Source organism: Phalacrocorax carbo, chromosome 27, assembly GCF_963921805.1.
Source record: "Phalacrocorax carbo chromosome 27, bPhaCar2.1, whole genome shotgun sequence".
Lineage (NCBI taxonomy): Eukaryota > Metazoa > Chordata > Aves > Suliformes > Phalacrocoracidae > Phalacrocorax > Phalacrocorax carbo.
Window position 1 is genome coordinate 394,758 of NC_087539.1, and position 24,025 is coordinate 418,782.

At 63.6% G+C, this 24,025-nt stretch overlaps 1 protein-coding gene across 3 annotated transcripts in view; it reads right to left on the reverse strand.

Annotated features, from left to right (window-relative positions):
• Window positions 1-20,156, reverse strand: part of LRP1 (LDL receptor related protein 1) — a 94,533-nt gene extending 74,377 nt beyond the window's left edge. For all 3 annotated transcript variants that reach the window (XM_064474347.1, XM_064474346.1, XM_064474345.1), the window contains exon 1: window positions 19,958-20,156. In XM_064474347.1, the coding sequence (XP_064330417.1) occupies window positions 19,958-20,030 (73 nt within the window). In that variant the 5' untranslated portion in view covers window positions 20,031-20,156. The remainder of the gene's footprint in view (window positions 1-19,957) is intronic.
• Between the last annotated feature and the right edge of the window lie 3,869 nt (window positions 20,157-24,025).

Here is a 24,025-nt window from a genome sequence, read left to right on the forward strand (position 1 = left end):
AATTAGCTCCTGGGAGCCAAAGGCGGTTTATTTTCTATGCTAGACAGTAAAAAAGACAAGGAAAAAAAATAAGAAAACCCAAATGAGAACAAATTAAAAAGTAACATTTTTAAATCACAAAGACAGCATGAGCAGCAGCAGCAGCAGGAGGACGGGTTCTCCATCCATCCTGCGCCCAGGAAAGATACATGGGCAGGGCTGGGACACACTCCAAGGGGAGGGTCGGCGACCCCCACCCTCCCAGGATGCGCAGAAATAAAACAAAGTCATACCAAACCAGCAGGAAAACCTAAAGCGCAGGGCACAGAACCAGCCCGAACCCCGGGGACAGGAGCAGGGCTGGGAAGAACCCTGGTGCCCCCTCCCCCGGGGGGCTCTGGGCCAGCGTGTGCCCTCCCCCTGCTGAAACTGGCACCTCGAGGAGGCTGGCTGCAATGGGGGGGGTCACTGCACACACACCCCCTCCCCAAGCACAGGCTGCAATGGGGGGGGGGTCACTGCACACACACCCCCTCCCCAAGCACAGGCTGCAATGGGGGGGGTCACTGCACACACACCCCCTCCCCAAGGGCAGGCTGCAATGGGGGGGGGGTCACTGCACACACACCCCCTCCCCAAGCGCAGGCTGCAATGGGGGGGGGTCACTGCACACACACCCCCTCCCCAAGCGCAGGCTGCAATGGGGGGGGTCACTGCACACACACCCCCTCCCCAAGCACAGGCTGCAATGGGGGGGGTCACTGCACACACACCCCCTCCCCAAGCGCAGGCTGCAATGGGGGGGGTCACTGCACACACACCCCCTCCCCAAGCACAGGCTGCAATGGGGGGGGGTCACTGCACACACACCCCCTCCCCAAGCGCAGGCTGCAATGGGGGGGGGGTCACTGCACACACACACCCTCCCCAAGCACAGGCTGCAATGGCGGGGGGGGGTCACTGCACACACACCCCCTCCCCAAGCGCAGGCTGCAATGGGGGGGGGTCACTGCACACACACCCCCTCCCCAAGCGCAGGCTGCAATGGGGGGGGTCACTGCACACACACCCCCTCCCCAAGCACAGGCTGCAATGGGGGGGGGGTCACTGCACACACACCCCCTCCCCAAGCGCAGGCTGCAATGGGGGGGGGGGGTCACTGCACACACACCCCCTCCCCAAGCACAGGCTGCAATGGGGGGGGGGGGTCACTGCACACACACACCCTCCCCAAGCACAGGCTGCAATGGGGGGGGGTCACTGCACACACACCCCCTCCCCAAGCACAGGCTGCAATGGGGGGGGGTCACTGCACACACACCCCCTCCCCAAGCACAGGCTGCAATGGGGTGGGGGTCACTGCACACACACCCCCTCCCCAAGCACAGGCTGCAATGGGGGGGGGGTCACTGCACACACACCCCCTCCCCAAGCACAGGCTGCAATGGGGGGGGTCACTGCACACACACCCCCTCCCCAAGCACAGGCTGCAATGGGGGGGGGTCACTGCACACACACCCCCTCCCCAAGCACAGGCTGCAATGGGGGGGGGTCACTGCACACACACCCCCTCCCCAAGCGCAGGCTGCAATGGGGGGGGGGGGTGTCACTGCACACACACCCCCTCCCCAAGCACAGGCTGCAATGGGGGGGGGTCACTGCACACACACCCCCTCCCCAAGCACAGGCTGCAATGGGGGGGGGTCACTGCACACACACCCCCTCCCCAAGCACAGGCTGCAATGGGGGGGGTCACTGCACACACACACCCTCCCCAAGCACAGGCTGCAATGGGGGGGGGTCACTGCACACACACCCCCTCCCCAAGCACAGGCTGCAATGGGGGGGTCACTGCACACACACCCCCTCCCCAAGCACAGGCTGCAATGTGGGGGGGGGTGTCACTGCACACACACCCCCTCCCCAAGCGCAGGCTGCAATGGGGGGGGGGTCACTGCACACACACCCCCTCCCCAAGCGCAGGCTGCAATGGCGGGGGGTCACTGCACACACACCCCCTCCCCAAGCGCAGGCTGCAATGGGGGGGGTCACTGCACACACACCCCCTCCCCAAGCACAGGCTGCAATGGGGGGGGGGTCACTGCACACACACCCCCTCCCCAAGCGCAGGCTGCAATGGGGGGGGGTCACTGCACACACACCCCCTCCCCAAGCGCAGGCTGCAATGGGGGGGGTCACTGCACACACACCCCCTCCCCAAGCGCAGGCTGCAATGGGGGGGGTCACTGCACACACACCCCCTCCCCAAGCACAGGCTGCAATGGGGGGGGTCACTGCACACACACCCCCTCCCCAAGCGCAGGCTGCAATGGGGGGGGGGGGTCACTGCACACACACCCCCTCCCCAAGCACAGGCTGCAATGGGGGGGGGTCACTGCACACACACCCCCTCCCCAAGCACAGGCTGCAATGGGGGGGGGTCACTGCACACACACCCCCTCCCCAAGCGCAGGCTGCAATGGGGAGGGGGGTCACTGCACACACATCCCCTCCCCAAGCGCAGGCTGCAATGGGGGGGGGGTCACTGCACACACATCCCCTCCCCAAGCGCAGGCTGCAATGGGGGGGGGTCACTGCACACACACCCCCTCCCCAAGCACAGGCTGCAATGGGGGGCGGGGGGGTCACTGCACACACACCCCCTCCCCAAGCGCAGGCTGCAATGGGGGGGGGGGGTCACTGCACACCCCCCCGAGCGCAGGCTGCACGACTCCCCCTTCACCGAAGGGCTGCGGTTAGAAGGGAAGGCAGAGACCCTCGGCCGGCCCCGGCGCTGCCGGGCGGTGCTTTGCCTGCCAGCCGGCGCTGCGCCGAGGTGCCTTTTGGCCAACGCGGGCGGGGGGCGGGGGGCAGCACCAAACGTGAGAAAACCGGGCGTGTGGCCGTACAGGTAACACACAGCGTGGGCACCAGAGCCAGCTGGCTCAGAGGTGCTGCCAAGGCAGGGCCGGCAGCGGAACCTCAGGTAAGAGCTGCAGTCGGGAAGGGTCGAAATATAATGAAGCCGTGATGGCTTTGAACCCAACCCGCTGCGCCGGGGGCTCCCGGGCGAGGGCCGCTGCCCCGGCACGCCGCAGAGTCCGGCACCCACAGGGCCACCGGCTCAGGCTATCTTCTTGCCGGCCTTTCAGCATTTCACTTTCTTCCCAGAGATCCATCTCTGCAGCGAATGCTTCCGCACAGATTGCGGCTTTTGCTCTGAACGGCGAGCCCGAGCTCTTGGGAAGGCAGGAAATCTTGAAAACCCGATGAAACGCAACTGTGAATGTTTGTTAAAAGCAAAGGCAGTCAAAGACATGCAATCCCCTAAACATTTATCTTGTGTCATCCCTAGTCTTCTGCTAAATTCCCTGCTCCAAGGATCCACGTAGGCTTTCGCTCAGGCCACAGAAGGAGCGTCTCGCCAGGCAGCACCATGGGCAGGAGCTGCGGCCGGCGCTGCAGCTCGTTTCACGCGTTTCATGACCCAGCCAGGTCCAGGCAGCTTCTGCCCAGTCTGCAGTGGGGATGCTGCGAGGGAAGAAGGGGAAGGTCCGGTCCCCAGTCCAAATCCCAGTTTCTAAAGGGTGGGGGGAACTCTACCCACCACACAACAATGCTAATTATTCCTCAGACCTGCGAAAGGGGTTTTTTTTATGTCATTTGGATTGACTGAAGAGTTCCACCTCCTACAAACCTCGCTTCCCTTATGTCTTTAAAGCATCAGCATTGATAACGTGGGATATTGTTGCTCAGAGGGAAAGGCTGGACACCATGACAGGAGCTCAGCGCAATCAAGATGGAGACTGGATGTATCAAAATGGATGAAACATCCCCAACTATGAGCAGATGCCTCCCCCTCCACCGCCCCCCACACCTTCTTTAGGTGAGGGATGACTTGGAGACGAAGCCTGTCCCCTTCCTCCTGCAGGACGCAGCAGGGCACGCAGAGTGGGAGCTCAGGGACAGGTGCCCCCTGCAACCAGCTCTCCTCCGAAGCTGGCTCTGCCACCCCCTCTTCCCAGAGGAGCTCATCTTCCGCCTCCATCTCCCAGCCACAAGCGTACCAAATGCAAGATTCATTAAGAAAACCACAGCAAAGAACCGACGCTCCCTTCGATTTCCTGCTCTCCCGCATCCTCCCAGGTCTCCAGCAGCCACAAAGTGACCTACGGCTGCCGCAACCGCCCAGCCGACCGCAACTGCACCCAGGAACCCGCCAGGCCAACAGCGGCCGCCGTCTTCCCCCCCCCGAGCTCAGCCCCCAGCCCCCTACCTGCCTCCTGCCCACTGAGGGGAGCAGGCCGATCTGGAAGAGGAGGGCAAACCCCTGGCAAGTGGTTCCCAGCCTGCTGCCCCATCCCAGCCGCTCACAGCCCTGCAGGGCTGCGTCTACACAGTTAGAGAAACCTAGAGCCAGGACAGGACCTCGTTTTGCACTGGAGGCACCAGTCCTGGAGCAGAGATGCTCACCAGCAGCACAGAAGGTTGGCCCCTCGCTCCAAGATGTCATCCCTAAGCACCAGCACCTACACCTTGCAGAGTAGCCCCGTCTCCAGGGCTGGCTGCGCTTGGACTGGAGCAGAGCAGGTCCTCCTGCCGCTGGCAGCGCTTCCCCCGTGCAGGAGCAGAACACGTGGGATTTCTTCCAAGCACTGAAACATCATACTTTGTCAGGCTGCAGCTGTCAGGCTGCAGAGGTGTCATGGCTTTCCTCAAGGAAAGCACTCCCCAAGGACAGGTACCCTGCTCACACCCACCCCCCTCGGAGGCGGCGATGCTCCAACTCCGTCCTTCCCTCGGTGCAGGCAGACCCCAGGGAGCAGCCCTGCCACTCCTTGCAGCCACAGGGCACGTTAACCTGCTGTAAAGCTGCACCCAAACCCAGCTCAAACCACCGGCTGCCCCCCTCCACCATTCCCGAACGCTTCGGCAGCACGAGGCCTCGAGGTTTCTAGAGCGGCTTTTGCGCCACGGCTGCTGCGGCTCCATGCGGAGGGAGGGAAGGAAATCGTTCCCCTCTCAGCAGCCAGCTTCTCCAGGCTCCTCGGCCACCCCGCGCACTTTCTGTTCTTGCACAGCATGTTCCCAGCGAGTCAAATGGCCCCAGAGTAAGTGTCGAGATGCCTCAGTGCCAGGTGGACAATTAGAGAAGGTGTCTGTTAATGCATCCTTCACATGGAGCCAAATTTCTTTCCGAAGGGCAGGCGGCCGCACCAGCAGAAGTGGCAATGGCAGCGGAGAGCGGAGCTCCAGCTCTGGGTCAGAGAATAAAGGCGCCTTCATGCAGCACACAATGGCTGGCTCAGAGCAGGGCCCGGACAGCTGCGAGAGCCGTCCGCGGAAAACACGTCCCTCTTTGGCAGTCGGAGGAAAGATCCCTGCTTAAAACGAATTCAGAGAGGACAGAGGGGAAAAAATTGTGCTAAACAAATGGCAAAAAAAAAAAAAAAAAAAGCGCTATTTGGGTGCAAGAAAGGAGATCCTTCTTGTCTGGTACGGGGTGGGAGCAGACCCCGCAGCAGGGGCGTGGAGCGGCCGCGGGGTCTCCCCAGGCGGGATGGGGACCGAGAGCCCGGCTGCGCCTCCGCTGTCCCACGGAAACAGGCAGCTGGAGGCTTCCACGTTAGAGTGCAGCAGGTTGGGGAAAAGGGCTGCTAAAGAAACACAACAAAACACATTTCATTTTTGCCTAAAGCAAGAAATTGACACTTCCATTTAAACGGACTATTTTAGGAGGCCAGTGAGCAGGAGGTCTTCACCTTGAGCAGAACCCAAATTACCTTCAGCGCACAGACGAATACAGCATGAAAACCTAGAGAGACTGGAAGCAAACCACAAAAATATTACAGAACTCCTTCCCTGAGCAAGCCGTACTTTCCTCTTCAGCCCAACTCCTCCTCCCTCCTCCGGAGGAGGTGGCTGGCCGCTACTTTGCAAAGGAAACCGTGCTGGCCATAAATACGGGACTGGAATGAGCGTGATTTGCAAAACAGATGTTCTGGGGGGCGGGAATAAAGTGCAAGAGGGAGAAAAAGAAACGCACTCCACATTCCTCCCAGGTCTCCGTCCCCAGCCACCCCCTCCCCTCCACGCTCGCACACCCCACCTCTCGCGTGGCAAGGAGCCTGCCAAAGCACACACCTCCCGCGCTGCGCAAACAGAGCCGGGCTCACCCCGCACCCAGCGCTGGGGCGCGCGGGGACTCTGCAAACCCGCCAGCACACCGGCACGGCCCCGGCAGCGAGCGGCAGCTTGCCCTGCGCCCGCCAGGACGGACGCAGCAGCCGGGTCCAAGGGGCAGCAGGGAGCCGGAGGTCGGCAGAGCCCCGGCCAGGCACCCTGTGCCCCCCCAGGACCGCCGGAGCAGCGTGCGCGGCACAGCCGGCCGGGCGCTCCCAGCTCCCAAGGCCGCAGAAGTCTGCCAGGTTGGTCTGGAGGTCAAAAGCCGCGCAGGAAACCGCCGGACCCTGCGGCGGGGGGACAGCGAAGCCCCAGCGAGCAAAGGTGGCATCCGCCGAGCTCCAGCCTGTTGAGCTCACCGCCAGCCTGCGTGCATCAGCACGACGGGTGTGCCAACGCATGCCAAGAAGGCTTAACGCACGCCAAGGCACAGGGGAAGCCACTGCTGCGACGTGCTCTGCTCCCACGTACCATTTTGGCCAACTGTGGCCACTTCTGGCGGATTGCCTTTCTTGGGGGAGAGCCTGTCCCACCAGCCTGCTGAACACCGTGTCTTCATCCCACCCTGTTGACTCAGCTCTCAAGACATCACTTGGCCGGAGCATACCGCAACTCCAAGGCCGCTCTCCCCAATAGCAGCCAAGCCTGTGTCCCCCGCAGGACCCCCCCAAAGCGCTGACATGCAGTCCCATGGTACCAAGATCATCCAAGTTACCCAATTAACCAAACACAAAAATCAAGAGTCATCTTATACTTTCATTTTTCATTTTTCTCCCCCACATCATCCATCCTTTGTCCTTGAATTTCAGAAAAAAAAAACGTGATTTGTTCCCTTTTGTGCTTTCAGGACTCTTCAGATCTCCCCAGAGTTTCTCTGCAGCCGTGGGACAGACACTAGGGAAGGATAAAACAGAGAGGCACACGCACCCCTGGGCTCTTTCGTGCTCCCTTGGTTCAGGGTCTGGGGCTTGGTACAGAAGCCATGAGACTGATGCTAAACCCCGCAAATCCCCGCAGGGGCAGTGCAGAAGTTTGTGCAGAATTTGCAAGCTGATGACTAATGTAAATTTGCCAGGTCTTTTGGCTCCAAAAAGCTAGACAGGGTAACAGAGACATTTGAAATAACAAAACCTGAAGTTTGTAAGGCACATTTTTTCAAGAGGAAGGGGAAAGGAAAGCTTATTTGTTTGTTTTGCATTTAAATACGAGATCTCTAAACAGTTCAAATGCATTTTTGCAATTCTTCCATCCGGCCCCCTCTAACGGGAAGATTCAAACCAGACCCGTTCCTCCATCCCAGCCGCTGCTTCCATGAATGACGTTGCTGTGCGCTCCCGGCCATTCCCGCTGGAGAAGCCGCAGGTATGCGCGACTGGGCTGGGGGGGAGGGGCCCATCCAATTGCTAAGTAAATATTGACTTTAAAATACATTTTTTTTTCCCCCTTTTCCTTTCAAGTCTGCCTATTGCATCTAAATCATGAGGCATTAACCTTCTTTAAAAAAAACAAAACAAAAGACAATTTTGAGAAGAAAAGCCCGCCTCTGCTTTGCCAGAGAGACATTTGAACGGCAGCAAAACGCCGTTCATATGAAAGGCTCCAGCTGGAAAAGTGCGCCCCGGCCCAGGATGAGGGCAGTCGGAAGGGCTCCCGGGTGGGTTTGCTGCAGCTCGCCTGATTTTTAGAAACACCAAGGAGGCAAGCTGAAAACAACAACAGAAATCCAACCAAAGGGAAGCACTGGCAGAGGCCCCGACCGCCGCTTCGGGCACTGATCCGGCGCACCCCACGGCATGCCAGCACCTTCCCTGGTTTTTCATCTCTGGCTTCTGCTTGTCTCCCCCGACCTGACGGGGGGATGCTCTCGAGAGCCAGCTGGAAGCTCCCGTCCCATCTGCCCCCAGTCCCACCCCGGGGCACGGCCGGGGCCGTCACCCCACACATCAGATCCCACTGCCAGGAGGGACTGGCAGGATGGGTTCCATCTGCTGCCCGAGAGCCGCCAGATTCACAGGCGGCCCCCCTGAGGCCCCCCCGAGTGTTTAAGCACTCAGCGAGGAGCCTGTCACCCCGCCGGGGACAGCCTGGCCCTCGACCCAGCTGTCCCCAGAGGCCAGTCACGCTCCCAGACAGCCCCTTCCCGCCCCAGCTGCACGGGGCCACGCTCTGCGCAACCTCCCCATCGCCCGCCCGGGCGCTCCCCACGGCAAGGGACACCCATCCCTCCCCACGGGCACGGGGGACGCCAGGGCAAAGACTGGGAGCAACTGGGTTCCGGCACCGGGTGCCCGGGGGTATACCAGGGACGGGGAGCCCGGGACCCCAGCATCCCCCTCCGCTCCGCAGGCAAGCCCGGCTCCCTCGGGGCAGCAGGGTGCCCACGGCTGGGGCAGGGAGAAGCGATGCCACCCAAGGGCGCACGGGAGAAGCGCTGGCAGAGCCCTCGGCACACACCGCCCCAAAGAGCCCCAGCACGGCAGGGTCTGTCCCCGGCACCCACCCGGCACAGCCCCCTGACACCTCCGCACGCGCCCTGGGACGGGATTTCCACCGGCTGCAGGACCTGCCATCGCTGCCTCCCGAACTCAGACAAAGGAGGAAAGGGGTGGGGGGGGGGGAAAGACCGGGGGGAGAAGAACGATGGATGGGCAGGGGGGCGAGAACGTGCCCCTGTGGGAGGATGAAAGATGGAGGCTGCCCAAGAGCATCCATCCCCAGCGGGGAGGGGGAAGGGGAATAAAATCATATCGCGGCTCCCAAGGGCCGCTTTCATCCCCGACAGCACCGCGGTCACCTGACTTCAAACAGATCCAGGGGGAGACGATTTAAATGCGAACATGCATCAGGAAATCTGGACGCGGACGCGCTGGGAGGAATGCGCTCCCCCTGCCCGCCCAGCCCCTTCCCCTCCCGCTCCCGGGGCTCCGGCAGCTCCGCCGCCTTCAGATGAAATCCATTAAAAAAGAAAAAGAAATAAAAATTTGCATTTTAAACCAAATTCAGAAGCTGGGAGATCTGCGCTGGACTGCCATCCCCCTCGTCCCCCTTCTGCCTGTGGCCCCACGGAGAGGTCCACAGAAGAATGAGCTGAAAAATGGCAGGAGATGGAACCAGATGAAACAAATTCACAGCATTTTCAGAACTGGAAAAAAAGAGCTTGATCATACAAAACGTGGTGGGGAGGGGCAGAAGGGGCAGGCTCCAGCCACACAGTGGAGGGTGTTTCAAGGAAGAATCATGGTTTTTTGATTTCTTTCTCTTTTTGCAGCTTATCTGCAATTTAAATGAAAAAAAGAAAAGAAAAGAAAAAAGCATTTGCGGCCAAGAGAAAGGGGCTTAAGTCCTCTCGTTGCCGTTGGACAGGCTGCAGCCGTCCCTGGCTGCTGGCCACCCCTGCCGGGGGGATGCCCTGCTCCCCCACCACCCCTCTGCCAGGTCTGGCCCTTCTCCTCCCCCAGGCAAGGGACGGGGAGGGGGCAGCAGCTGCAGGCAGGAGACCACCCTCCCCAGCCAGAGGGGCTGCTGCAGAGGCTCCCCTGCCTCATCTACCTGCTCAGAAGGTTTTATTCCCTTTATTTATTCTAGCAATAAGAAGTGGGATGTTTATACCCTCAGCAGTTGGGAACCCAAACAGAATATAGTGTTCTGCACTGGAGGCAGTTATTTATGGCTTGTGGCTAAAGCTGATAACGCTTCCTCCAGAGACCTGCCTGCATTGTGCAATAAAGCAATTGCACATTATAGATTAATAGACATTTCATCTGGACAACTGAATCAGTGGGCAGGATGCTGCCGGCCCTCAGCGGCAGAGCCAGGGGCCGAACGCAGCCCGTGGGGGCTTTGGTGGGGCAGGCGGGTGCCGCGCTTCCTCCTGCCCGGGACGGGCATCAGCTCGCCGAGGCTTTCAAAGCGCTGGAGCCAGGCCAAAACCATTGGCCTTAATTCATTAGTCAACTCAATTTTGCTGGCTTCGCAAATAAGGACTTTGTCTGAGATGGGGAAACGGAGCAGAGCAGCTATTGTGCCCCGGGAGCGGGCAGAAAGGGCCCTTTGAGAGGACACTCTGCCGGAATAAAAGTCACTTTTATCCCAGAATAATTAGCGTGCTCTGAGTACACTAATTATTCCAGCATAAAGGGACTTTTATTCCCAAGCAGCAGGTCTGCGTGGGGAGCTGCTCTGGATTCTGGTCCACCTGCCCGTGTGAACGCAGACCCCGCACCAGGGACGACCTGGCCAGGCTGGCTCACGGGGGCCGTGGATGTGGGGACCCACTGGCCACCTTGGGATGGCCACCCCTGCGGGTCCCCACCTGGGTGCACCAAGGGGGTCCCACCCCAGCCGAGGCAGGGAGAAGTCACCCCAGTTGCTCACCCGTTCTGCCCCCCAGGAGACACGGCAGGGCTCCAGGAGGCCAGAGAGTAGCAGGAGTGGGACAAAGACCTGGAGAGCCAGCCCCGTCTCCAGACTCCCAGTCCCCTCCTGAGGTCCTCTGGAGACCCATGCACTGTGGGGAGCATCTCCTGGCTCTGGGGAGGACAAGGTCACAGAGCCACCGTGCCACCCCCTGCTATTTCAAGGTCTCCCCAGGAGAAAACAACTCACAGCAGTGCTGCAACCCTTGCCAGCTCCTGCCAGAGCTCCCTGCCCGCACAGGGCTTTTGGCCGTCACCTGCTCCCTCCCAGTCCCCAAAAGCAAGCCCGACCGGACTGTGAGGACACAGCCCCAACAAACCACTGCCTCCCAGTCGGAGTGGGGAAGATCCCTCCTGCCAGCGGACACCACACCTGCACCGGCGCCCTCCACGCACAGGCAACGCGGCAGCTTCTGTGGCAAGCACGTGCTTGCTGGCAAGGCGGCAGTGTGGGACGGGGAAGGTTTGGGGTTTCCTTGACAGCACACCTCAGGAAGCCACGTCCTGCAGTGCCTTCGAGGTAGCTTTGCAGAGCTGCAGCCTGTGGCATCTCAGCATCCTTGGGCAGCCGCGCAGCCCCGCAGCTCAAGCAGGTCCGCGCTAGAGCTCATCCCTGCGCCGCTCCCCTGGCCACCGCGCCAGCCCAGCACCGTCCCTCCTGCCTCAGCTCCAGCCCCGGACTTCGGCAATGGGCAGGCAACCAAGCCCCTGTGCCAAGAGCTCTGCAGAGCCCAGCGGTACCCACGACCCACAGCCACCATCCAAACGGCAAGCTCTGAACCAGAGCTGGGGGGGAATCCGACAACCACAGAGCAAACCCTAAAACCGCATCTGGGGCTGCTGCGCAAGACCCGGCCTTGTCGCCGCTGCTGCTTGGATCAGCTGTGCAAATCGCAGAAGGACCCCGCCGTGTCCCCGCGTGTGACGGGCCAAGGGACCAGGGCAGGTTTGCTTGCTCCCAGACACCCACTTAGCTGTATTTTAAGAGGTAAAGGGGAAAAAAATCCTTGGCATAGTGAAATGTCCCATCTGTTTATAACTGGTAGAAATTATTAAGGAGGAATGCGCTACGGTTACGTCTGCTCTGATGCTGCATCCCAGACACTAAACTGCCCACTCGACGTCTCCACTGGTGTGGCTCGACTACACCAGCAATGAACTGCTAACCACAGCAGCCAGGACAGTCCGAGGTGGTTCCTGCGGGTCAGGGATCCTGGTTTGCCTGGTTTTACCTTCTGCAAGTTGCAGAAAAAGAAGCTTTAAGATTTTACACAGCTGAAAGCGCACGGGACCAGGCCGAGTGGGTTTCAAGGGATGATGGCATTGGAGCAGCTGCAGAAGAGAAGACCAAGCTGGTGAGTAACTATGGTGCTAGGCTCCAAATGTGCTCTTCTGTGGGGGAAACACACCCCAGGGCTGCGAGAAGAGATGCTGAGCAAACCCATCTGGAAGGGCCAGCGGCAGCCGGGGCTGCAGCAGGAAGCAGGGCCACGGTGTGGGCACCGACCCGGGGATGCTGAGCCGGCCTGGGGCTGCTGGCCCTGCCAGGAGCAGCCCCCCCGGGAACAGGCAGGGGATGTGTCCCACAGCATGGATGAGGCCAGGGGCCCACGGACATTTCAGCTGATGTTTTCAGGACTGGGGGAGGAAACTTCCCTCCTCGGAAATAACCCGGGAATTGCGGGTCCCCAGTAAGGGGCAAAGGCAGCGGCCAGCCCCAGGGCGGAGGTGCAGGCACAGCCTGACCCACTGCGCGGCGTTTGCCCCCGGCGCCCCGCAGCATCCGCCCAGACCGCTAGGAAGGCGGCTGCCACGGGAAGTATTAAACCCAAGTGCTTCCTTTTCCAAATAATGAAAAAGCACCACGACACCCGTGGCGCCAAGTGCTGGGAGGAAACCCTTCGTGGCCCTCATCCAGCTCCCCTCCCTAAGCCGGCTGCCTGGAGGGACGGGGTCCGACACCAAGCCAGCACACGTACCCGAGGGAGGACGGGGCCACCGCAAGCACCACGCGCTTTGGGATCCCAAGGTCAGATCCACCCTCAAGTGCTCTCCCGGCCACAAGCCCAGCCAGGTACGGCCGAGGGGCATCACCTCCAGCAGCTGAGGACAGGCACCATGGCTGTCCCCGAACAAGGCTGCTCCAAGCAGCTGCAGGTGGGCACCAGCAGCCCCACCATCAGCAAGCCAGTCTGGCTCCTGCAGAGCAGAGAGGGGCAGGGCAGGCGGCGGAGCGTACTGCTGCTCCCCGGTGCCACAGCGTCATACTCATGGCACGAGCGTTTGCATCCATGTGCAGCTCTTTAGGCCCTATTCAAATTCTGAGCACAGCAGAAACAGAAAATCCCCAGGCACGTCCGTGGGGTGCTGGTGCCTGCTGCTGCAGCGTCGAGGGGCTCTGCCCCTCGGGATGCAGCAAAGCAGGAGGGGACACCAGGAGGGCCTCAGCCCCAAAGCGCGTGGCACAGCAGCACGAGGTGCAGGCACCCCGGCACAGCCCGTCTCACCAGCGGCACGAGCAGCAGAGACGCTCGGCTGTTCATCAGCTACAATGAACCGCTGTGTGAATCCGGGACCCAGCAAGTGCTCGGGCCTCAGACGGCTGCAGCGGTGCCTGCAAACAAAGAGCTGCACCATCTTAAGTAAATGGACTAGATTGATGCGTTTCAAAGCTCTCAGCAGATTAAAATAACAATTTGCCTGGCAGCCCACAGCAAAACAAAACCCAGCCACCCCCAGCAAGGCCTGGGCAGAGGAGCAGCAGCAGGATGGCTCAGAAAGCCTTCGTCCCCCCGGGCTGAAATCCTCCTCCTCAGTTCGGTCACCAAGGGATGGACACCAAAACCCCAAGTCCAGCAGCAAGTCTAAAAGCAGCAGTTACTTCCCTCGCCCCCCCATGCCAGCAACCCCTGTTATTTACCAAGCGAACTGAACGCTTGCGGTTCCCCTCACCCTTCAATGGCTCGTGCACCAGGATGCAACCGTCATCGCCTGCCCATCCTTGCCACGGTCTCATTTGGAAAAACAACATCTTGCAAGAGGCTAATTAGTCCACTCAAAGATGCAACTTCCAACTCAATTAGACTCCCTCCCAGCTATCCGCAATTCCTACTAATGCCTCAGTCCACACGTTTTGGCCGTTACAGACCTGCTCTCACCTTCCCTGCAGGCTGACACTCCCTGGAGCTCAGGCTGCTCTTCCCATCCCTCCCCTCGGCGGCACCTTGAGCACGGTCCCACCAGAGAAGCTCCAAGGTGCCAGCAAGGTCATTATCCAACATTTCAGTTGCCAACCCCACAAGCCCTTCGCTTTGAGCAGTGCTGGGACCACCTCTGATCCTGTAAAGCATCTGCATGATGGCAGCTCTAGTCTGCTCCATTCCCGTGGCTAAGAAAGGACATTGTGAGTCTATATTTAGCCCTAGAAATGGCTGGACTGTGTTGGGGGAAGCAACCTCGCACAACAGAATAACATAACATCCAGCAAAACAGTCCTCACAGCTCACCCAGTACTTTTACTTCTTAAAATAAGAGGCATGGAGTGAAGAAAACAAGAAGTTTGAGCCGCATTAGAAAATGCTGAAAATATTTGCCGCTGCTGCTGCTTGCCGCTGGCAGGTCAGCCTGCCAAGGTACATTAAATGGAAGTGACTGAAAAGTTAAGTCAACAGCAAAACCTGGTCTGTAAATAGCTTGAGTTGGTCTTGCACTGGCTTGCAAAATCCAAAGGAGTGGAAAATGCACCCCTTTGACAACACGCTGCAGCGCGGACGGAGCTGACGCTGTTTGGGCGAGCCAGCGGAAGGCGGCACCGGATGCAAAACCTCCCCAGGCGCTCGGCGAGGCCTCAGCATGTGCCACCCCCAGCCCAGGTGCTGCTGGCCTCCCCAGCCACCCACGGGGTCCCACATGGGGTACAGCAGGCATGCTCTGCACCCCCTGAGACGAGACCACCGCCGCCCCGCGTGCAGAGCACTTGGTCCAGCACCAATGGTGCTGGCTGCTCCCCAGAGCAAAATAGGGCTCGGTGGCCTCTGCCACCTCTCCTCTGCATGGCCACAATGCAGGCGGGGCCCAGAAATGCACCCCTCGATCCCCCTTCCCTGGGTAACAGAGGCTGCTTCGTTTAAAGGACGCAGCAGGATCCTGGGGAGCAGCAATGGCAAAGGGGGACAGGCTGCCGGAGGGACACCAGCCCGCAGCTCCCGGTTGAGGGCAGAGCCTCTCGGCACAGAGGGGGATGTCCATGGGAACACAGCCAGACACGCTCTCCGGGAGGTGACAGAGATAAAATTCAGTCCAAGCACAAGAGGAGTCTTGTCTGCCTGGCAAAACAGGGACCACAGGAAGGAAACGGGCAGACGCATCCACCGCTCGCCAGCTGAGTCAACGGCACACCACCGCGACCCGGAGCCGGCACCATCTCCAGGGATCCCATTTCCCAACTCTGGGATCACTGGATTCATGTTGGTAATTCAGCTGAGCCCCACCACTTGCTGGGATGAGCTGGGAGAGAACAACTTCACGCTTGGCCAAGGCGTTTGCAGGCAGGCAGGCGGCTCTCGGAGAGGCGCAGCCCCCGAGTAGGGTCGTGGGGTCAGCCAGGGGGTCTCAGGGGCACAGAGCAAGGATTTCATCTGCAGGGCTGGCACAAAGAAGGTGCTCGACATGGATCTGGGAACTGAAATCATTTCAGCGCCTGGAAGAGGAACCTATTGCTCCATGACAGAGGCGCGGTCCTGCCCGCTGGTTACCACCATGCTGATCGTGCTGACTCAGCAGGACCGCAGCACAGCCTGTCCCACCCTGGGCGCTCGATGACTCCCAAGGGCCCAGCCCTGACCTCAACGCCCTGGGCGGCCCCACGGTTTTGGGAAGCACCCCCTTGCACCCCCTTCCCAGGACAAGGGGCACTTGCAGAAGCACATGCTCCCTAAGCCATTTAGGAGAGGCAATTTGGGGCCAGGGTCTCACTAAAAGGCCATCCACAGGGAGCATGGGAAGTCATCTCAAAGGCACAGACAAAATCCCAGAGCGCTGTGGGTGGTCACAGGCACGGGCTCAGCTCCTCCTGCCTCACGGGCATTGGTGCCACACGGGGCAGCAAAACCCCCAGCTGCGGGCACCCATTCCCATGGGAAGGCATCTGGAAGGGGGGCAGCAGGAGCACGCAGGCAGCCCCGCTCCCCGCAGAGCTTCCCCAGCGCTCACGAGATGGTGGCGAGACCTCGCCAGCAGGATCCACCTGACAGCGAGAGCAGCCCTCTCCTCTCCACCACTGGCTGCTCGCGCTGCCGCTGCACAGGAACGAGCCGTGCAATAACCTGCTGGCAGAAGCGCGGCACCAGGCAGTCCACGGTGCACGTGAGCGCTCTGCAGACCCCCGCGTGCCCAACATCCCCACCCGGCTGCCACGGTCACCTCTACAGACAGTAACGGTGCTCCCGGTCTCTGCCCAAAGGGCACCTCATCCTCTCCCTACCCCATCCTAAATCACCCTCCCCGTTCTCAGCCCGCTACACCGCAGCAAACACCAAGAGATAACCAGGACGCTACCGCAGCCCTTGAGCGGCAGCAAGGTCCCCCCAGTGCCCTCCTAGATGGGGAAGGACAGGGGCTGAGCTCAACCTGCACGTGGCCCTTTCCAAAACACCCTCATCCCAGACAGTGGGAGGATGGTTTTTTGGGCCAACCCTCCTGCCTCAAAGCTGCTCGTGTCACCACCCTGTCCCACCCCAGCAGACTCAAGGACTGCGTTTCTGGGTCCCCCCTCCATGTAGCAGCTGCTTTACAGAGGTTTTCCCTTAACTCATCTCTTCTGCTGTGATCCTGCTGTTTCTGTGAGGCGACGGGGATGCTGCGTGCAGCAGAGCTAAGCCCACGCCAGCCAGCATGCCCGCCAGCCCTGCGCCGCCGGGGAGCCAGCCGCACCGGGCAGCCATGGATCGAGTATGGGGTGGTGGCAAAGAGGAACAAATGAATGCCAAAGTGGGGTCAGCTCCTCTGGAAGAGTAGACCCCAGGGGCCAGGGCCTTTGAGAAACAGGGAGGACCAGTACGGTTTTCCTCCCCATCAGCCCAACTGGTACTCAACACTGGAGGAAAAGTATCACCAGCTGGAGGGTGCAAGCAGCCCCTGCTCCATTCCAGTTCGCAAGCTCACACAGAGCTCACGGAAACGGCTCAGAGAGAAGATGAAGGGCAAATGGTGGGGCTGAGACACCAAAGATGAGGGGAATGCCACAGCTGTTCCCACCTCCGCACCACCCACAGTGCCTCGAAACAGCTTTGGAAGCAGTGAGAAGGCAATGCCTCGGTTTCACCCTAAAACGGGCAGCACTGCCAGGCTTTGCCACGGATGCTCCACCACTGCCCCATCCTCTCGACATCAGTGCATGTCACCAGACAGGGAGCACGTGGGACGGGGACCAGAGCCCAGCCCTCTCCTCCAGAGACTGCAGCGGCACCAGGGCACACCGTCATCCCACAGCACAGCACCTCCCATGCAGGGGCAGAGCCCCACAGGGCTCCCGGGAACTCCAAGCTCTGCAGAGCAGAGGGTCTTGACAGGACACTCCACACAGGGATCCCAGGCACCCTTCCCCCCCGCCATTGCACAGAGGAGCCCCCAGCTGGTGCCCGTTGTCAGTCCCAATCCCCGTGGCAGCCCCTCTGACAGCTCCTGACTTCTCCTCCCAGCAGCCCCGAAACACTCCTCTCTTCACCTCTGCTGAACCCAGCGCGGCTCTGGGCATGTCCACGCGTGCTCAGGAAAACAGCGCCTGCACACACGTGCACACGCGGATGCACGCGCTCCCCTCGCACGCACGAGATGCGGCAGACCACCAAGGCAGTGAGAGGGAAGTGCTACACCGCAGACACCCTTAACCAGAGGTACTTCCAAAACAGAAGCAGGGCAATCCCCACCTGCCCTCACTCCTCTCCCAAAGGTTTCCCAGCTCTGCCTGCCGAGGCAGCAGGACCCCAGGAAGCTCCACACCACCTAGCAAGCGGCAGAGGAGCTCTGGCAGACAGGAGCCACGCATGAGTGCCCTCTGTCCCCCTGGAAGAGCTTCCCTGCCTGCCACCTGCCCCACTGGCTGGACTTTGCCTCCCCCTCCTCCTGCAGCCAAAGCCAGGAACAAATGAACAGCTTCCAGAGCTGCAAAGTGAGGCAGAGGGTGTGGGGAGCTGGGTCTCTGGACAAGGACAGGGACCCTGCACCCCACTCCCAGCAGCACCCGGGCAACACCAGCTCTGCCGTGGTTCCCCTGGAACCCCACTGCACTGAGCAGGCCCCTGCCCGCAGCAGGCTCAGGCAGCGGGAGACCTGGAGCCAGGGAAACCAGAGCCCGGCCAGGAGCACTGGGGCCAAGGCACCAGCTCGGGTGCCACCAAGGTGCCACCTTCTGCTTCCCAGCCAGCCTAGCTGCACCCCAGCCAGGGTGGGGGGGCTTTGAGAGTCCCCTCTGCATCCTCCTGACCACAGACTTGCACAGATCCTTTCCCCAGCTCTCCAGAGGACCCCTTGCCCCACTGGGCTGCCCAAGGCTCCGTGGGGCTGGAACGGCACCTCACCCCCAAGGGGAGCACCTCGGGAGGGGAGCGTGCCGCCGGAAGGAGGGGGCAACTCTGCGCTGGCTTTTGCCCCACTCCAGCTCACGGGGTGGAGCAGAGGATGGAGGAACTTCCCCCCAGCACATCACCATTCTGCAGCCTCGTTTCCAAAGGCAACGCAGCTTATGCAATGAGTGATGCCTGTCCCTCCCGCCCTCATGAACTTCTGGATCTGCCGGCTGCTCTGAGCCACCATCGAGCAGGGACGATGCCTCCGAGACCTGGGGTTCTCAGGAGCACGGAAGGAGCAGGTGACCCCAGCAGGCTCAGCCGTTAACCATCGCCTGCACTTCCAAGCCCACCAAATCAGTGCCAGCAGGTCAATCAACCCTGCACTAACCACCACGCGGGTGTCAGCTGAGCGGGGGTGGCTGCGGGGTGCCAGGAGATGCTCTGCCTCTGCCACCTCCCTTCAAGGGATGCTAATTAAGTGCCTGGACCTGCAGCAGGGCGAGGAGGGGCTGGAGGAATAGAAACCACAGGCTCCAGCCTCCTGCAGCCCCAGATGCTAATCTGGAGCGGGGATCTGGCATTCGCCCGAACCCCTCCGTCCCTCTGACCTGGAGACGGGTCAGGCACTGCCACGACACCAAACGCCAGTGGCTTCGCCTGGTTTGCTCCAAGGGGGGCAAAGAAAGGGGACAGAAAACCCTTCCCAAAAAGACCCTCGCCAATCAATTGCTCCAGTCTCTCACGTTCACCAGGCCGTTCCCATCTGGACAGAGGGAATCCATAAGAGAAACGCTGAGAGAGCCAGCTCAGAACCCCCATATCTACGCTTTTATAGGGAAAAACAGCTCTCTACCCCACACACCCAGGCATTGCAAGGAACTTCTCCACCGCCGGTTCCCGGCTCGTTGGGCTGCCAGCTCCTAAACACACTCCCACTGCCAAGAGCGGCCCCTTGCACATTCAAAAGCCCGGCCATTGAGCTGACGAGCTCGCTAAAGTATTTACTGAATAGATCAATAAGAGCAGGGAACGAGACGTGCGCAGCTTGGAAAAAAGCGGCTGGCACGGAAGGCTGGACAGACAGACAGCCCCATCGCTGGGTAAACATTTTCCCAGTGCAACCAGACCGGCCATGGCCAAACTCCGCAGTGGGGCTACGGCAGCTCCAGGAGATGCGGCCCCAGTTACGCAAGAGTGGGAGCGCAGGGTGAGGCCGGGCTGTCACGGCTGTCCCCGGGGAGCAGGGGGACCCCGGCCCCCAGGGACCCCCGGCCCAGGCTCCGGCCGCGGCGCCGAGGTCCAACTTTCCAGCCTGGCTGCAGGGACAACTTCGGGTTCCAGAGGAAAATGGGATGGCGGGTGGGCTGAAAGTCACCAGAAGCTGGCAAAGAGGAAGAAAACGGGGAGAGAGAGCGAGCGGCCACCCGCGGCTGCGGGGGGCCAGGGGGCCGCATCTTCCCATCGCGGCGCGGCGGCGGGGAAGGACGCGCCACCCGAACCCGCTCCCGGTGCCCCCCCCGGCCCCCCCGCGGCGCGGCGGGGCCGAGCTGCGCCCGCTCTGCTTTGTCACGGCGGCGCTGCCCGCCGCGGCGGGGGACGCGCGGCGTCTGCCGCCCCCTCCCCTGCCCGGCCCAGCGCCGCGGCCCCGCCGGAGCCCGGGTGCTCCCGGCCCCGCGCCCCCGACAGCAGCCGCGGGGCCGCGCAGCTGCGGCGCTCCCCCCGCCGCGTGTTCCCGCACCAGCTCCCCGCAAGGGGGGGGGGGGAACCGGGACCGGCCCCCGCCGCCCCCACCCCGCGTGGCTCCGCACTCACCTTCGAGGGCGCGGGCGGCGGGCGCGGCCAGCAGGGCCAGCAGGCACCCGGCGAGGGGCAACAGCGGCCCCATGCCGGCGGCTCGGCGGCGGCTCGGCGGCGGCTCCTCACGCCGTGCTGCCCGCGGGGCGGCGCGTCCCGGGCCCGCGCACCGACATCCGCGGAGGGAGGGGGCGCGGGCGGGGGCGGGCGGGGGAGGGACGGGACGGGACGGGAGGGGACGGGAGGGGACGGGGCGGGGCGGGCGGACCCTCCGGGCTGGGCGGCGGCGGCGGCGGCGGGGCGGGGGCGGGGGGCTGCGCGCGCCGCCGCCGCCGCGGAGAGATGGATGGAGCGCGCGCCGCCGCCCGCCTGACGTCACCGGGCTCGAGCCGCCGGTGGGGGGGGGCGCCCGCGCGGAGGGGGGGGGGTCCTACGCGGCAGCCGCGCGGTGCGCATGCGCGTGCGGTGGCGGCGCTGCGCCCCCCGGCCGGACCCGGGGCGGGCGTGGGCAGGGGCAGGGGCAGGGGCAGGGGCAGGGACGGGCAGGGGCAGGGGCAGGGGCAGGGGCAGGGGCAGGGGCAGGGGCAGGGGCGTGGGCAGGGGCAGGGGCAGGGGCAGGGGCAGGGACGGGCAGGGGCAGGGGCAGGGGCAGGGGCAGGGGCAGGGACGGGCAGGGGCAGGGGCAGGGGCAGGGGCAGGGACGGGCAGGGGCAGGGATGGGGCAGGGGCAGGGGCAGGGGCAGGGACGGGCAGGGGCAGGGGCAGGGGCAGGGGCGTGGGCAGGGGCAGGGGCAGGGGCAGGGGCAGGGGCAGGGGCAGGGACGGGCAGGGGCAGGGGCAGGGGCAGGGGCAGGGGCAGGGGCGGGCAGGGGCAGGGGCAGGGGCAGGGGCGGGCAGGCGCGGGGCCGGCAGTGGCAGGGGCTGCCCGCGGCACCGCGGGTCCCGCGCCCACGCGTGGTGCCCGGCCTCTGGCCGTGCCCCCAGGGGCCCCGCAGCCAGCTCCCCCCCGCGCCAGCCTGGAGACGCCGCCGGGATCAAACGGGACGGAGGACGAGCGGCTGCCGGACGGGAGAGCAGCGGGACCCGCGGGCGGCGGGGCCGGGCCAGCAGCCCCGCTTCGCCTGCGCCCGGCAGTTCCCCAGAGACCCCGTGGGGAGCAGGATCGGCCCCCGGGGCAGCACCCAGGGGTCCTTCTGCGGAGGAAGGGGCCCATCAGCGTCCCCGAGCAGCGGGACCCCCGCCGTCCCCCGGGCGTCCCTGCGGGAGGGAGCAGAGCTCCGGGCCGGGGGAGGGGGCGCAGACCCCCCGTCCGCGGGGTCCCGCGGCTGGCAGGGCCGGGCGCAGGGCTCAGCCGCGGCGCTGGGATTCGCTTGCGCGACCTCAGCTCTCAGGGCAGAGCTGGTCGCCCACACTCGCCACCGGCGGTGGGCCGGCGGCACCCGGCTCTGCCCCACGAGCCCACCGCGGGGTGTCGGCAGAGCCCCGCCGGCCCCGGCCAGCAGCTCCGTTCCCAAAAAACAACCTCAGTTCTCTCGTCTCACCAAAGCATCTTTTTCTCTGCAGGGAACGTCTCTCCCTGCCTCGGCTGTTTGGTAATGAGTCTCCGTCTACGTAATCTGCGTTTTTGGCTGGTCGGCGCTGGAGCTACGCTGCCAATAATTGCGACATTTTAGAAGGTCCTAGGATCCAGCTGGCTCCAGGGCCCCAGGCAGGACCGAAGCTGCAGGGGGGCTGCTGGCCGGGCAAGGGTCTGGCAGCCCGGACCCCTCCCCGGGCCAAGCTGGCTGCCAGCCTGCCCCTGACCACCCTGTCCCTCCTTCGGCAGTGGGTCCCCATGGGGCCAGTTCCCTTCTGCCACCCCAGGAGAGACCCCGGTTGCTGCCCTGCCACCACAGCTGTGCCTGTGATCTCAGAGCCATAGCCCTGACATCAGAGCAGAGCTGTGATGTCATTCATCTACCACAGCACCCTGCCTGCCATGCCACTGCCTGCAAGGGGCTGAGGCTGGGTGCTGAGCAGGGGAGATGGGGAGCGGTGCAGGCACCCGTCATCAGGCAGCTGCCTGCAACCCCTCCAGGTGATGTCATCTGTTAAAACAATGACATCACATGCCTGCCCCAGCCCCATCCCGGTGAGGCAGCAGTGCTAGCGGGAAGGGGAGGGGAGGGGGGGAGCAGCCCAGAGGTAGCTGGCTGAGAGGGGAGAGGGAGGGCTGTTTCAGGCTCCTGCTGCACCAGATACCTGGGAGGAAGGTCCAGATGTTCCTGTGAAGCTGCCCCTGCAGAAGGGGCACAGGCAGGGGATGCCCCGGGGAGCACAGGGAGGGGGGGTCCGAAGGGCTGCTCTGTCCCTGTCCCCGTCCCCCTCCCGCACCAGGGGCCCTGGGGGTTGCGCAAGCCCTGCGGAGCAGAGAGAGTTGGGATGGCTGCGGCCCTGCACTCGCCAAGATTCCTCCCACGCATGGCCCCTGGCCTGCACCCACCCGGGTGGCTCCAGGCAGCCCCCTCCCCACGCACCCCGTGCTGTGCAGACATTGTCAGGCTCTGCTGCCCCCCAGGGCACTGCACCTCATGGCCCCCCAAAGCTGGCAGGCCAAAGGCCGTTGCTGCCCCTCCCACCCCCAGAGCCTTGCAGGGGTCTCACTGCTGACGTGGGTGGCTGAGGAGGGGGATGCCAACACCGGGTGCCCTGAGATCCCCCTGTCCCGCCACCAGTCAGCCATCGAGGGTCCCACTGCAAAGCTGCTTCTGGGCAAACATGCTGCTGGACCTGGTCCCACTGCAGTCCCCAGCCCCTGCAGCTGGAGCAATGGATGGAGGGACGCCTGTGATGGGGCCACCCAGTTGCTGCCCTGAATCGGGATCGGGGGGCGCTGAGCAGGGCCAGGACGCCCTTTCCCGGGCCCCGGGCGGCCGCGCTCCTCTGGGGGTGCTGAGCAGCCCCGGACCGAGCCCCGTGCCAGGGGCATGACAGGGCTGCCTGGGGCCGGATCCGCCCCGCACCGGGGGGGGGCGGTCCGGCCTCCCGGGGCACCCCGGTGCGAAGGGTACGGGGCCAGGCACAAGCGAGGCGGGGTGACACCGTGGCCATGGGCGCAGCGCTCTCGGGTGGAGGCCCGCGGCCTCGCACATGGCTCATGCTCGTGACGGCCACCGGCACGGAGGCTTCGCCGGCGCCGCGGCGTGAGGAGCGGTGGGGGGATCGCGGGGACCCGATCCCGGCGCTGCACGCCCCGGGGCTCCGCCGCCCCAAGGCCGGCCCCCGCAGCCCCCGCCCCGCCCCAGTGGCACCGGCGGGGCGGCAGCGCCCCCTGGCGGCTCCGATGTGGCCCTGCCCGGTGCGGCCCCGCGCCGCTCCGGCGGGGGGTGTCGGAGGAGCCTCAGGAGCACCCCGGGGCGAGCAACGGGCCCCGTGCGGCCCCCGCGTGGGTACCCCCCGTGCAGCGAACCCCCCCCCCCGTGAAATGTGACCCCTCACGCAGTGAGCACCCGTCCCCACGCAGCGCGGCCCCCCGTGCACCCTCCTCCCGGGACCCCGCTCGCGTCCTCGGGCCGAGCGCAGGCAGGGTGGGGGCACTCCGCGGGACCGGCCGTGGGGACGAAGCCCAGGAAGGGGACACGGGCTCAGACCGTGGGGTACGGGTGCCACCGGCCCGGCCCCCCGCTCCACGGGGCTAGGGGTGCCCGGCACATGCTCCTCAGCGAAGGGACACGCAGGACCACGGGGCTGGGGTGCCCGGCCCGGGAGCGTCCCCGCGGCTGTCCCTGGGGACGAGAGGCAGGCGTGGAGGAGCGGCAAGGCGGTGGAGCCCAGCCGCGGGGCAGGCCCGGGGGGCGCCGATGTAGGTCAGGAGCGGGGCCGGTGGTAGGTGTCAGGTATGGGGGGGGGCACGCGTGTGGGGGGGAAGTGGATGGATGGCGGCTGATAGGGGGCAGGCAGGGGCTGGGGAGGGGTACGGGCAGGCATGGGGGCATGAGAGGGTGGGCGAGGGCCGCTCCGGGGCGGGCGCGGGACCGGGCGTCACGCGTGGGGCTGGGAAGGCCCGTGGGAGCCGCAGCCCGGCAGCGGGGCGGGCCGGGCCGGGCC